The 16,283-nt window shown below is 34.6% G+C and overlaps 1 protein-coding gene across 1 annotated transcript in view; it reads right to left on the bottom strand.

Moving 5' to 3' along the window:
• Window positions 1-1,262: 1,262 nt before the first annotated feature.
• Window positions 1,263-16,283, bottom strand: part of LOC136831705 (uncharacterized) — a 166,478-nt gene continuing 151,457 nt past the window's right edge. The window contains exons 3-5 of the mRNA XM_067092333.1: window positions 5,922-6,206; window positions 5,520-5,716; window positions 1,263-2,313 (exon numbers count right to left, since the gene is read on the bottom strand). Coding sequence (XP_066948434.1) covers window positions 1,278-2,313; window positions 5,520-5,716; window positions 5,922-6,206 — 1,518 coding nt within the window. The 3' untranslated portion in view covers window positions 1,263-1,277. The remainder of the gene's footprint in view (window positions 2,314-5,519; window positions 5,717-5,921; window positions 6,207-16,283) is intronic.

Here is a 16,283-nt window from a genome sequence, read left to right as displayed (position 1 = left end):
TTGATAATTGGAGGGTGAATGATCAACACAACAATTTGCAGCCCTCTAGCCTCAGTAGTTTTTAAGATCTGAGGGCGGAGAGAAAAAGTGCTGACGGACAGACAAATAGCCAAATCAAACTAATAAAAATGGAGAACTAAATGCTTTCCTAATTACTGGTCCATTTTATTACAAGCGTCAAAAATGTTTGGATATTTTATATCTCAAAATTGAGGGGAGCCTATGGCTTTTTTTTAATGCAAAATTTCATAATTTTTCATCTTCCGGGGTCTCTGTTTTGAGGAATAGAAGCAGAATTAAATTATAAAACGTTTTCAGGAGTTACACTTCTAATTAGCTCCATCATTAAACTAAATCACTCAATCCTATACTCTCGGGAATTATGTTAATCACTTTCTACGACAGCCAGTTCTTCTCTCTCTCTCTCTCTCTCTCTCTCTCTCTCTCTCTCTCTCTCTCTCTCTCTCTCTCTCTCTCTCTCTCCATCCTTGACATTTCTTCTGCATTAGCTGAAGATTATTATTCAATTGGAATAAAGGAATCTTTTACACAATATTTTTAAGTGACCTTAAATTCTCTGAGGAAGAGAAGAATCTGATAATTTGAAAATCACTTTTGTGATAGTGTTTGGTCTAATGTGATTTTGTCTGTGCTTTTACGCACACACACATACACACAGACATTATATATATATATATATATATATATATATATATATATATATATATATATATATATATATATATATATATATATGTGTGTGTGTGTGTGTGTGTGTGTGTGTATAATCCATGGATCTAAAGACTTTCAAGATGCTATAAAGAAGTCTTTCACGACAGCGTAATATGATGACAATATTGCATCAAACTGCTTTACAACACTACAAGCATTCCTATTTCATATTACGTTTTTGGAGGTACGGCACATTTCCCCACTGTTCAAACAATGGTACTGATAACATTAGTGTCACCAGCAAGTTTAAATAAACGCAAATAATAAAATGGGACATTGTTTTTTACCATACTCTTATTTCTCGGGGGCTGTAAATTATATGAAACAATACAGTAGGTCTAATGCTTCAGCAAAAGGTCAGTGAGGTTATATATTTTGAAAACTGTCAGTGTGGCACCACCATTTGGGATTCACAGTACTGACAATTTGAGCTTTTCTCGCTGTCTTTCGGTTTTGTATTCATTTTTGTGATCGTAGGTGTTGTACTACTTGTACCACTAGCTCGTACCAGCATTTTTTATACATAGGCATTTTTTATACATTCCTTAACCAGGAATGAAAAAATGCAGAAAAATTACGAAGCAGAAATTTGAGACTGACCATAAAGGAAACAACAAATCTATCGCTGAAGTGAAAAAGGTCAGGAAAGTTGGGAAAATCGGAAACAGGAAACAAATTTTATTTACATTTGTATTGTCTACACATTTTGCTTTTCTTTGTTTACACTGACTTCTGTATCTCCTTTGCTGGCTCTTGCTAGTTTCCAGAGACTCTTCTCTCATGCTCAGGAACAACACCAGCAGTTGAACCTGATCCGTCTGAGATGGCTGCTGAACCAAAATCTTACTGGTGGGAACTGAAGCTGCACCTACTAATGGCGAAGTTTTAACCTGACTTGTAACAGGCAAACCTGGACCTCCCAAGACAGTTTCTGAAAAATCTTTAGAACCATGGTTTGCAGGGTGGTTAATATGTCCTGGAATCCATGGATACTGGGATATTGCATTTCCAGCTACTCTTTTGTTGACTTCAAGTAGCTCGTTCACACTAGCATTGCTTTTTCTCACTGGAAGATCTAGTCTTGCAGCAGCAATCACGGGGCTTGGCTCTAAGGCAGCAGGTTCGGCAAGAACCGCTGCTGCAGGATCACCAGCAATTTGCGCCGCTGGATCTGTTGGGTCTTTACCACAGAAGTCTCCGTCTGGACAGTAATACCCATGTGGGCCCTGGTAGGTGTAGGCATTAGGACTGCAGTAGTAAGTGTAGTAATTGTAGTGGCCATGGTATCCGTAGTAACAAGGTGGATAATGGGGCGCTCCACAAATTGGGGCATCGACTGTATCCGAGGGTTTGCAACCCCTGTAAATAATAGAGACTGTGGAGGCATAGTCGATTTGGGTGACGGTGTTCACGTAAGTGGTGGTGAGGACTTTTGAATGATGGATTGTTATCAGGAAACGGCCTGTGCCATGTCTCCTTTGTGTTTCCTGGAAATCATGAGCCTTAAAGGATGTTTCGAGGAGATTCACGTTGCTGTGGGATTTTTTGTAAGAGTCTGGGTTGTATATAGAAGTTGACTCTCTGAAATGAATGATTAAACTATTTAAGTTTGTCTGAATCTAGTCATCGAGGTTTCTGAAACTGTTATTGGTATTGTTTGTTATTATCATTATTATTACTTTAGTTTAAATCTGGCACTTAATAATTTTAAAAATTTGCAGATCATGCCCTCCTTACAAAAATACATTCTTATCGATGACCTTTGAACTTTGCTGTCATAAACCATCAACTTATTTTAGTCCATCCTAATGCGATGAAAAAACAGGAATAAAATTGGTTAAGAAAACTTAAGCAGTCCTGTACGGTCTTAATATGATACTAAAAGTCTGCCTTATATTTTCTTCATATTTGCATAAGCACATACATTTCTTCATTGCTGCCTTAGGAAGGGGCCACAGGATACTTACATATAATGGCCAAAGGCAGAATGACCAAGAGCATGCGTCTATGGACTCCATTGGCGAGAACATGCCCTAAAATGGAGTGTCTGTTCTCAGAGCTACCACAATTACTTTATGGATCTTTTAGAAGGCTTGGAGTTAAGGTAGCAGTATCATTTTTATCTTTTTGGTGAAAAGTCAACAAAATAAATTTCTGTATTATCACAACCAGTGCTAAATACAAAAATTATTTTCCGACTCTATACTGTGGAATACCAGAGAGGATAGTCTAAAGCTCACTCGAAACGTATCAAGAGAGGCAAAACACTGCTACTTGTCTACGTGTTTTAAACTGAATAACCTAAATTAGTAAGTTTAAAGCTTGGTGCCTCATGGTTAGTTAGGTGAAAGTTAGCACTGGAATAATTTTAAAGTCAAGACTCACATCAACGTTTATAGAAGTTTTCGATTAATACCGAAAGGTCTAGAAGATTATCAGGAGTGCTTAAGTGAATATCAGAAGGCAGGTGACTAGCTCTGAGGACTTACACAAGAGCTGAAACAAAATTTTCAGCATATTTGAAAAGGGTTAGGAGAGAGGGAAGCATATAATTGACCCGCCAGAACATTAAATAATTTTCGTTCGCCAAGGGTAATGTTATTTTTTAAAAAATGCTAAAATGATCCCACTTCAAGGAAAGCAACCCACACCTTCGGTAATAGGAAGAACTTTCTAGGACCCCACCATCTAAGCTGTCGAGGTTGTCAGTGGCCACAGAAGGAAAATAAAATCTGGTAATAAATGGCTCATGTGGCAGGACTCGGGAAAAGGAATGCAAACCAAAGACAGTTTAGCCTTGAAACCCTCTAGGAGAAATGCTGCCTTGAAGTTTGGGTTGGTTCAAAGTGAATGAGTCAGGTTATACACTACTGAAATGAGTCCAGTTGGTGAGAAATTTAGAGATAGTGTAAGTTCATCCATGGTTCTTTGAGATGGTCTTGTCATATACTATAAAAGCAAGAAAAAAGGAAAAAAAGAGAAAAAAGTGAAAAAATTCTTACTTTTCCACTACATAAATTATATGCATACGGGCTCTGACCGATTCAAAGAGAACCTATTTTGGAGTACCTCTCCATTGCCGCTAATCTGACACAAAATCGCCACCATCTCGTCTAAAGTGGGGACGATGTCATTAGTATTAATGAGGGACCAGAGCTACTTCAATTATAAAGTGGCATGAAGAGAAATGAATATGGGTCCAGTGGGAATAGTTATTAATTTCTCTCTCTGTATCTCTCGCTCATGATCTACCAGGTTATTAACCGTAGGTGAGAGAGAGAGAGAGAGAGAGAGAGAGAGAGAGAGAGAGAGAGAGAGAGAGAGAGAGAGAGAGAGAGAGAGAGATTTATGAGTATGGTGATCTGACTTATTATTTATATCCCGTAATATACAGAAAGCATATAGGTAAGAAACAGGCTGAGAGAGAGAGAGAGAGAGAGAGAGAGAGAGAGAGAGAGAGAGAGAGAGGTAAATCTATGTAGCTCAGACTTTACAGAGAATCACTAGAATAGCCATAATACGAATTCCCACCTCAGTGGATATATATTTCCTAAACAGAATTTTCTGTATTGCGTTAAATCATAATTCAATAATGACTTAATGTTGATTTCTCGAACCCACCTTACCATCATCGAAGGGATAATACAAGGCAAGGCATAACCTCCCCCGAAATAATGTAAGTACGCTTAGGGAATCCTTTCGGCGTATACATTACTTGTAAGAGAACTTCTCAATAGTTTCTCAAGGTCTTTGCTAAATTAATATAGACTGGAGCTAAAAAGGCTCTTTAGGAAGTCTTACGGGGAACCTAACTCTAATGACCTCCCTCCCTTTCTGGTTGAAGGGTTGAAAGGAATCATTTCAGACTCCGTTTTGTTTCTTTTGGTCGAAAATTACTTCCCTTTGTGATTTTGACCAGTTTTCCTGCGCAGTTTAGATTAATTTCTCTGATTTGTTTAAACTGTTTCCTTCACTCCGTTCCCTTTATAAACTGAACTCGCATCATTCTGGGAGTATATTATTTTATTTGATCATCATCTCCTCTTTAGAATTTTGAATTTTCACATTATCGATCCAAACTATCAGCCTATTCGAATTCAAGTTAACTTTCTATTGAGAAAAAATGTTCACTTTTGATTTAAATTCACTTCAGTTTCTGATGTGAACTGCACCTCTAAAGAATAAGCAAATTATGATACCATAGCTTAAAAAAAAGTATTGCGTGCTACTTCTTTCATGGGTTATTATGGGCCTACAAATTCCACATAATCATATTGTGTATGTCCGTCCGTCTGCATTTTTTTCGGTATAACTTTGTTTGCCCTCACGGTTTTACATTCGCCTAACTTTGATATGTTTCTTCGGCGCTGAATCACACATTTTAATACTGACCGATGTTCACTGGGTCATGTTAAAGATCACGCAAGTAGAATGTCGTTATGTTTTTCCTTGAGATCAGTTTGTTACGCAAAGACGTTAGAGGTGGTGCCCTTGTCGTATGGTCAGATATCTCGTCATTATCACGATCATTGATGATGATGGTGTTAAATTTTTTGGCTTTAAACTTGATTGAAAAATGAAGAGCTAAATAATTAATTCCGAACACCTATCTTTCAGTCTCCCGAACAAATGCATGGTGAATATATACAAATAAGGATTAAATATGTACACATATGTGCTTTACGTATTATCACCCAGTTTTCAATGTTTATCTAATTCCTTATACTTAAAAAAAGTCCTCTCCCTTTAAACGTTTCAAAGAATAAAATATTATTCCTGAAACTCACATTGGCAGTCGAAATGTGGGGTGCCCCAAAGACCTGGCATTGTTCGTGCACGTTGGTATGACACTCGGCTCCTCTGTCGTGCAGGTGAAGAATTTGGTGACGGTCGTGTTTGTCGTCACAGTTGAGGTCAAAACTCTGCTGTGCAGTCTGTGGAGAATTCCACGCCCAACTGCCACGGTAGAATCTTCCAGTGGCATCTGGAATTCGAGATTTATGATATAAACACTTGATGATCCTGATAGTGAAAGGTTTTGAATTGTACAAACATCACGAAAGTTTTGGTGGCTCCGAGTGTTTCCACTCAAAAAAATAATTATGAATTAATACCTTTCGTATACCAGCTGGATAAATTTATTTCAGAAATTAATGGTAATGTCAAATCAACCTTTTGGGACACTGTACCTGACTTTCCATTTCGGAAATGTTGATGTATTTCGTAGAGAAATATTCATCTGGTGGAAACTCTGCAAGAGGTTTCCTTTCACCATCTGTCAGTGCCTCTTCGGCTAAGGAACTTCGTAGCTTCCGAAATTTCGTGAAGTTCGAGAACTCTTTGGAAGTAATGGACGTGTGATGGATTTCTCTCGCTGAACTTGGGCTTCCGGGTGGCCTAAATAGTTGCTGATCAGAAAACGAACACCGGAGTATCGCTAGGATAACCAACATGGCAGTAAACAAACGCTCCATCTGCAAGATGAAGTAAGTGTGGTGTAAGTAAACTCTAACTTCTTCAGTTCGACGTCTGGAAACTTCGCAATTAGTTTTTAGTGCAGCGGCCGATGGGTCAGGAAGTTAAACTCCGGTGTTAAGCAGAAAAAGTAGAATAAAATGTGCTTATGAAAAGCTATTTTGGCCTGTGACCTACCTCTTGAGAATAAGCTTGACATTAAAGTGTAGGAAAGTTTCAATGGCAAGTTTCAGCTGAACAAAAAAAAAAAAAAAAATCAGACAACCGAATAAACGGGAACAGAAACAATAAAAGCACAACTGCGCGAAAAAAAGAATTTCATACCAGAAAAAGGCTTAATGAAATATAAAATCAAATAACAGAGGAACATAAAAGTTACTCTAGCGTACTCCAGTATAAGAAACTTGTAAATTATTCATAAACTCCTTGAAAACTTCTAGTAAGGAAATGTTTACTTCCAGTCTTTTATATTTACCTCCCTAAACTAGATAAACAAATTATTTAATACTTTATAACTTTGCTTTGATGATGCGCGTATTTCATTAAAGAAGGTGTTAAAAATTCATATACTTTGCATGATGTATCATGATGCTGTATGGATTTTATGAAAGACAACAATTCTTATCAATTATTGCTCATTCCTATATCGTTTGACACAACTGTGATCATTAATCTTATTCTAATTGTTAATATTATTATTATTATTGTTATTAATTTCCACCCCACGCCGTTATTTGGCAAGAGTAAGCTATATGCAAAATTTTGTTCTTTTCAAATTATCAGAGGAGAGAGAGAAGAGCCAAAGTAGAGAATTGCCAACCGTTTATCCACATACAGTTTAAAAGCAGATAAAACAAGCAGGAGAATATGGACAGGTCGCCATGGCTCTCGGACAATCGCAAGCAAATCTTTCAGGATTAGCATTTAATCCTTCGCCCAGTGCAGGTAATCCAGGTCTATATTCCAGAGACCGTTTTCAATTGCAAATTTGGACAGAATTAGAAGATGAAACTTGCATATACCGTGGCGGTTTGATGTCCCCTACAGTTATGTATTCTGAGTTACAATGGAGGTACCCTTTTCAAAAAACGAATAAAAAATGGGTATCATCTGTTCAAAATATTTTCCTTTTTATTTTGTAGAGGTTTACACGTGGTTAATTTATCTTTATAAATTCATTCCCCTTAAAGTTGAGGAAGACGTCTACATAGGGCATCAGTCTTGATTTACCAGTTGAAACAGAATATTGGTGAAAAATGTATTTTCACTTAATTCCTGTCCCTCTAGTTCGTTATAATCTATTAACAGTAATTAACTCTCAGATTCCTGCAGGCTGAGTATTTATCTCTGCAGTTACAGTTATCTCCATAATTGGTGAATAATAACGAAAAAAAAAATTGTGCAATAACTACAAACAGTATGATTTAAAACACTTTTGACGATAAAAAAATGGAATGACTGGAATTAACAGTCAAGATGATGAGGATGAAATTCCTACTCACAACAATTCCCATTCCAGCAATGTTCCAGAAAACGGACGTTGAGGAAGCTTCAGGTACCGGAGCCAGTTTATGAATGCCAGGTGAACTTCACAATCCAGCTTTTTAAGTCTCAGAATGCTCGATTATTTTATACGCCTCCCACCGAAAAGAGGAGGGCTGGAAGGATGGCGGAGGGGTGAGGTAAGAGGACGAGGGGAGGAGGATAACTACCTCCAACAGCGTTTGTGATGATCAATGTGGTGATTTATGGCCAATTTAAAGTTCTTCATGACGCACTGAGAAGTTTTGTGGGAAGGCTTAGTTCAGGGAGAATCTTCATAAATTGGTAACAATGGAGTTGCTGACAAGCAATTTCCTTTGGATTAATGATTAGGCCTACATATTCTGGTAGCTTCTTTGTCTATCTGTCTGTCTGTGTCTGTCCGTTCCAGTACTACTGTAGCGTTCATTATTCCTTATATTCTTCTTCCCTCTCTCTTTACTTTTCTTTCTCTTCCTATCGCTCTTTGCTTGCTTACACATATTTACTTTCATTAGTATGAGAGAGAGAGAGAGAGAGAGAGAGAGAGAGAGAGAGAGAGAGAGAGAGAGAGTATACCACAACCTCAAACCCGGCAATGGTGGTCAAACCACTGGACCTGTAAAATCATACTCAGTTGACGTCTTCAAACAGATTTAAAAAAAACAAGAACAAAGGCCCGGCGCAAGCGAACTTATTATACAAAGGATCAAAATATAGCAAACGTAGCAAAAGTTGTCTGAACTTATTTGCAAAATAAGAACACAACATTTAAAGAAAAATGAACATTTACTGTTTTGTTGCGGCAGACTCAAACTGTCAAGAAACAATGAATCTGAGAGAATAAGAGATGGCAAGATTAAAAGCACTGCACCAACAGGCAATAAATAATAATGCAAAAGATGTTAACTATATCCTATGATAAAAAATGTGATGAGAGAGAGAGAGAGAGAGAGAGAGAGACCGTGCTACCGGAAGACCACCTCATTCTAAAACAAAACAAAAGCTGCAAACTTTTGTCACCTGTACTCCTTGAGGAAATCTAAAAAAATCATTTTTTTTCACCTTGACTTCTGGACTAAAGATTTTCGGTCGAATTTGGGAATAATGGTAACACACTCTTCTTGAAAAAAGGAAATATTGTCTACAAATTAATAAATGCTCATGAGGTTGCTCTCTCTAAGCCCTGCTCCGCCCTGGTTGCGACCAATCACAGTTGACTGACTACTAAGAACATTTTCTCTACTTACGTCAGCAGAGGCATAACGTTATCGGAACTTTTCCGTTCGCTCGGTGACTAAACCCGAAACATTTTGCTAGTAAAACAATTGCCCTAATTACTAGACAAGGACTACCCAAAATAGATAAAATAACAGAGTAAACAAGTTACATATATGAATATCACACACACACACACACACACACACACACACACACACACACACACACACACACACACACATATATATATATATATATATATATATATATATATATATATATATATATATATATATATATATATAATAATTATATATATATATATATATATATATATATATATATATATATATATATATATATATAATATAATCTCGTACAGCTTAAACAGACTGAATTTTCTTACCGCAGTTGATGTCCTTCGTTCACAATTTCCTGAAAATCTTTCGCTGGAGCGAAAATAGTATTGGCATTGTACATAGCTATGTAACATGATACATGTATGCTTGCTTATGTATACATTTGTTTTAATGCTTACGTTAAATTGCATATATGACATAAATGATTTAAACCACATTAAAATTTATAAACACGACTGGACCAATATCATAAGGTAGATGATATGGTGGTCGCATATGAGTTCAATGAAAGTTATTTTCACATACTGTCCATTACCCGTCATTTTCTAGCATGCCGAGGAAAAACACCCGTCCACTACAAGGATTTTCTGAAGTGTATAGGTATCAATACAACTACATCACCGGGTTTAGCGCTTTACAGATCAAGTGACCATTGGTTTTAGGTAGAATCAGTAAATCCCGGTAAAAAATGCAGGCATATGGAGAGCACATCTAATGCGCGCAAGCTGATTCCAGCGGAACGGTTTATATTAAGAGACAAGAGCCACTTCGTGATAGGCCTGGTAAATCGGCTAGAATCCGCTAGATGAACGCCCCACTGTAAAAAGGCAGAACTGGTCTCCGTGCCATTTGCATATTAACTAGAACAACCAATTCAGAAAACCGCTGTCACCATGATGCTTGGTTAAGAAGTACAAAGGTTGATTCTAAGATTAATCGCCAGACAAGTATCATAATCACATTTTGCCTCTATAGTCTTAATCTTACGTACAGTGTCTTACCACATTCAGATAGACTGGCTTTTAATATCTGGTGTAGGCTGTTTAGCATTTTACAGACAGAGGCAACTTTTCGGTTAGGCATTAACTAGCTTAAAGACATTGTTATATTGTTTAAAAGACAAGTTAACCTTAAGTTTAACTTATCTCCAGAGTTAAACTTAAGTTCCACTTCTCTCTTGGCAAATGAGAACCCTTATGCACTAAAGAGAAAATCCTAAATAACTTGAGCCATGAGAGAGAGAGAGAGAGAGAGAGAGAGAGAGAGAGAGAGAGAGAGAGAGAGAGAGAGAGAGAGAGAGACTACAACCATTACAACCATTTCATGAGTATGACTAATTTATGATCCATAAGAAATGCTGAAGAGAGTAACTTTTAATGTATAACAGCACCCAACTCAGACATTCTTCCTCGGAGACACAGCAACATATTTCGGAGTTAACGAGTAAGAAATCTTTTGAAATTTACTATGGCAGCAGAGCACACCAAAATTCAAAGACTTCTGAACGAAAAATAATACAGTAGAATGTAAAAATGGTTCCGCGGCATTAGAATACATCTAGGGAGAATATCGTGTTTAGAATATAAAACAGTACGAAGGGTTATATAAAGTAGTTTTTTTTATTCTCTTTCAAGGCTTGAATTCATCATAACCCATTTTCAAGGGCATGAAGGTCCATCTTTCTTCAGTTTCCTCCTGTGTAATACGAATGTCCATCTTGGAAGAAAAATCGTGAAATGGCAACCACTAAGCTTAAATACCTTCCTATGAAGAATTTTTACTTAATATTCAACCAGCGACTAAAAAAGGAAAAAGAATTAATCTTTTTTTTTTACATTTACAGGAAGCAACAGAAAGATGATCTAAAACCTGGAGAACATCACATATCTTGAACTCTGACCATAATTAGATAAAAGACGAAACATAACTAATATTGAAGAATGTTTGTTGAAAAGAAATATGATCTTTTAGTGAAGATAAAAACTGCCAATACCGCTTAACGTGCATTCAAGGATTCCTATTATTCAGCCTACTAAATACAGGAGATTATGAGGACTCTGAGTTTTATCTGGTGTTTAGGGTCTGGTGGGCAAGTACTCTTGGTGCTTGGCACTGGTGTAGACAAGGTGAAAGGGCAGGGAATTCATTACTGAAAAACGTTTGATTGGGACTGAAGTTTGTGAAGATGAAAGACGTGGGATGAGGAAGGAGGTGGCCATAGTTGTGTTAGGAAAAGTGAGGGGACGTATGAGAGTACAAAAGTATGAGCCCCATGGCTGTGTACTGGTTGAATTTGGTTGTCGCTGGGGTGAGAATACAAAGAGGAAGAGTAGATGAACCAGCTGTGCAAACAAGGGAGACCAACTAAAATTATTTTGCGGTGAGATGAAGGGTAGATTAGTTGAAAAAACTGATATGGCATTACGAGGTGGTTTGGTAATGCGAGCAAGATGGAAGAGGGTAAGTTACTGTTTAAAAAGAATACCAGAAAATCAAAGAAAGACTTGACTAAAACCATCTATTTAAGGAGTGTCAGTGTTTATGAGTACTTGTGTAAATAGACGCATAAAGGCACACAGGTCCGAGATCTACCTGACAACTTATATGCCCGTTCCCCACCCGATCAATAACCGATTGGCGCACTTTTCACGCCCAATCACGCGTAAATGGAAAGCTGTTATCTCCTCCATCGGCCGAAGTCCTCTAAGGATTAATTGCCTTTTTGTATAACTCGATAACGACCCTCGAGCGTTTATTGAAACACTGGCCATAGGGTTCTCCCAGTGCCGACCCAAATTGATCAAGCTATTTCTGGGAAAATGGGGACAAATGGATTTGGGACCTGAAGGTAAAATTGGGATCAGATGCTCTAAAAATGAGTTTCCCTACTTGTTGCAGGTAAATGACCAGATAGAGAAAAAGATGAATAGGTACAAAGGTAGCTAGATAGAAAGATAGATAGACTCAATTGTAAATCTCAAAACTCATTTTCATTTTTTATTCACTTGCTGTTCGCCCGCTCGCCCCCTCTGGCGCAACCCACCCCCTAAAAAAAGGCCACGACCAAAAATTTTAATAAATGTGCGTGGTTATATAAAAAAAAAAACACGGAAACAAAGGTAAAAGAAATTTGGAAGAGAAATCCGATAAAACAAATTGATATAGAGAGGGGCGAACCGCAATTTAAAAGAAATCTGGATAAATCATGAATATGCCGGCAGCCTCTAACGAGAAACAGCTACAAAAATGTTTAACTTTTTTTTTTATATATATTTTTCCGAGTAACCCTTTCCCAGATGATTCTCTTTAAGGAACCACAGAGCAATTTGATATGTCCTCATAAATACTAAATCAGGGTCTGTTTCAAAAAGACCGAGCGTTATTTTCTCCTGTTGAAGCTCTCTAGTTGGGACCCATTTTGTAAATTAGAATTTTACTTTTTATTTTATATAAGATATGAACTAAATAAGTCGTACTCGTAACAGGCACCGCTGCATTGTATTTCACAGAGGCCCTCCGAGGATCATAAACATCTCTTCAATAAATGGGTTTATTTGATATGTATTACTCGTTGCTCCAGTAACTCAGCGTAGCGGTTTTTATGACGAAGTAGAACCACTTAGGATATTCAGTCCTATTATTACAAAGGTACAATGTTTCTTCTTTCCTTTATATTGTTTGTTTCATTCTCTGTAAAAAGTTTAATTTTTTAAACCTTCTTTCCTTTACATTGTTTGTTTCATTCTCTGTAATAAGTTTATTTTTTTAAACCAACTTGAATGAGAGCACTTTATCTAGGCCGTGTAGAGTAAGATTTTGAGGATTTAAATGCTGTAGATGGTGTCCTGTTGTCGTTTTTCTTCCTAACTTAAAATATCTATACCTGCATCTGTCTGTTTTACATACACATATATGTATATATGTATGTACAATGTAATATGTATAGCTTTGTGGAAATAAATTAAATTTTTTTCTCCTCCGAATGTTTCCCTCAACTGTTCTTCAAAGTTTTTTTATATGAGAGAATCATTATTATCATTATTCAGTATGAAAACACATTCACCTTGAGAACACCTAAAAGGCGATTAATGTGCTTAACAAGATTCCAGGTATAAACACTGTTAGGAGATATATATATATATATATATATATATATATATATATATATATATATATATGTGTGTGTGTGTGTGTGTGTGTGTGTGTGTGTGTGTGTGTCTCTGTATATATATATATATATATATATATATATGTATATATATGTATGTATATATATATATATATATATATATAAATATATATATATATATATATATATATATATATATATTCTAGAGTAGAACGAGGAATAATAACTTAATTAAACAAAATGAGGAATGGTAATTAAGTAAACAAAAGATTTAAGATAAAAGAAGTATATAGAGTAACTTAAGTCCACAATACAAAAATAGAAACAAAACTCACTTGAGAATAATACTTAATTACAAATTTAAGCCAAGATCACAATCAAGAATTTCCTAAATTCGATGGAATTGTTTAATAAGGGTTATAGTGGTATATTTCTTATGCTAATCCAGACTCCCTATTTTGCTCAGGGAGATAGAAATGCATAATAATAATAATAATAATAATATTATTATTAATAATAATAATGATAATAATAATAATAATAATAATAATAATAATAATAATAATAATAATAATAATAATAATAATAATAATAATAATAACAAATGATGTTTTCAAAAGAAGTAACAAGTGCTATGTTGTTTCCGCTGATTTCCTTGATAATTTTGAAGGTTTTCATTTTTATTGATAATCATTCTGGAAAGATTCTCTTCGTTATGATAATGTCTATGATATCAATAACAATAATAATAAGAGCAAAATCATTGGGTTGACATACTTTCTCAATGTATCAGCCCTTCAGATTATGGCCATTAATTAAGGATACAATTCTTATTATGCAATTCTATGAAAATTTTATGTTGGACAGTTTTGGTGTACTTCTAGCAATTGTAAATATGTAGGTCTCTTTCACAAAGGGATACGATGTATGATCAGAGATTAAACACTACACACACACACACACACAAACACATATATATATATATATATATATATATATATATATATATATATATATATATATATATATATATATATATATATATATATATATATATATATATATATACATACATACATATATACATACAACCCTTAAGCCTTTCCTGCAACTGAGGGTGCCTCTTGAAAACATCTTTTTACCCACGCTAACAATTTTTCCTTTTTTGCGTAACTTCTCGTCTCTCATCTTTATAATTCTTATGCCACAAATACTATGCAAAAATTCATCTCTACAGATTCAGCATTTTTTTATTTTCGGTTTACAACAACACGTCACTTCTAAAATGGAGAGTTGGTTCAACAATCGCCTCATATGCTCAACCTCAGTTTCCAGACTCAACAATCTTCTTCCTTACTCAGAGCATTTGGCTAATACAGTTTCATGAGAGATTATCCTCCAAACTGATGCAGTTCCAAACGAGTAAGAGCTCTGTGTAATCCAGTGAAATGGATGGCAGTGAAGCAAACAGAACTCGGGTTTGAAGAAAGCAAATGACCTGGAAATGTTGTATTCGCGTTGAAATAGACGATAAGCAGCGGGCGGATGTCTATGAAATACCGTGATCTTTTTTTTAATTTAATGACAGCTCCATCTTACGACGAAAACAGTCATCTGCACATGTAACTGATTTATCATTTAGTTATTCTACAACTAACTTTTTGTACTAGTTCTTTTTCTTGAAACCAGACAAGAAGAGTGTAAACTGTTTCTTAAATGTAAGAACTTTCATAAGCTTAAATTATATCTCTTACTTATTACTTGAAATTATTGTTGATTTCGAATTATTTGTAGGAGCACCTTTGTTTCAATAAACGAGAATATACGCGATGGAAGGGTTAAACAAAAAAATGGAAAAATTAAAAAAGACACACGAGAAGCATTTGCATTCCACCATCAAACAACTGACAAGTTCTTAAAATAATAATTACAAGTATTAACACGAATATTACTTAAGAGGCGTTATTTATTTCGACTTCTCAAGGAGAATGGCATTTAAAATCTTACGCCACTCTGACCTGATGTCATATTTGATCTGAATAACATGACAGTTCTCGATAGGAAAGGAAATGAAGATCAACATGTAATGTAAATATATACGTTAAGCAGTGATCTGTATTTCTTTCAGACAGCACATTGGTTATCCAACCATATCTGTGCAAAGAAATCTTTAAAATCGTAGAAACCAAGGTGCCATCTATCAACGCTTCGTAGAAACCCACGACAAAAATCACTGCAACATTTACATTTCAACTCCTGAATCGTGAACGAACGCCCAAGTAAGGTAAAACTTCTCCAATATCAGCTGCTGCATACTCAAAAGAGTATGCATATATATATATATATATATATATATATATATATATATATATATATATATATATATATATATATATATATATATATATATATATATATATATATATATATATATATATATATACATATATACATATATATACATATATACATATATATATATATATATATATATATATATATATATATATATATATATATATATATATATATATATATATATATATACATACATATATATATATATATATATATATATATATATATATATATATATATATATATATATATATATATATATATATATATATATATATACAATATATATATATATTTGTATATATATATATATATATATATATATATATATATATATATATATATATATATATATATATATATATATATATATATATATATATATATATATATATATATATATATATATATATATATATATACATATATATATATATATATATATATATATACATATATATATATATATATATATATATATATATATATATATATATATATATATATATATATATATATATATATATATATATATATATATATATATATATATATACACACACACACCTCAGACTTTTCTTTTTTATGCTATGTTATCCAGTAACCTTATTGACTAACCGGGCCAGACGCGATAACTTCTCCACCCTTAATAATATTCCGTAAGGAATCACAGAATGGTTCAGTAATATCTCCTCATAAAGACCAAA

Source organism: Macrobrachium rosenbergii, chromosome 48 (assembly GCF_040412425.1).
Source record: "Macrobrachium rosenbergii isolate ZJJX-2024 chromosome 48, ASM4041242v1, whole genome shotgun sequence".
Taxonomy (NCBI): Eukaryota; Metazoa; Arthropoda; class Malacostraca; order Decapoda; family Palaemonidae; genus Macrobrachium; species Macrobrachium rosenbergii.
The sequence above is the reverse complement of the archived record's forward strand: the minus strand, read 5'-3'. Positions and strand labels throughout refer to the sequence as shown.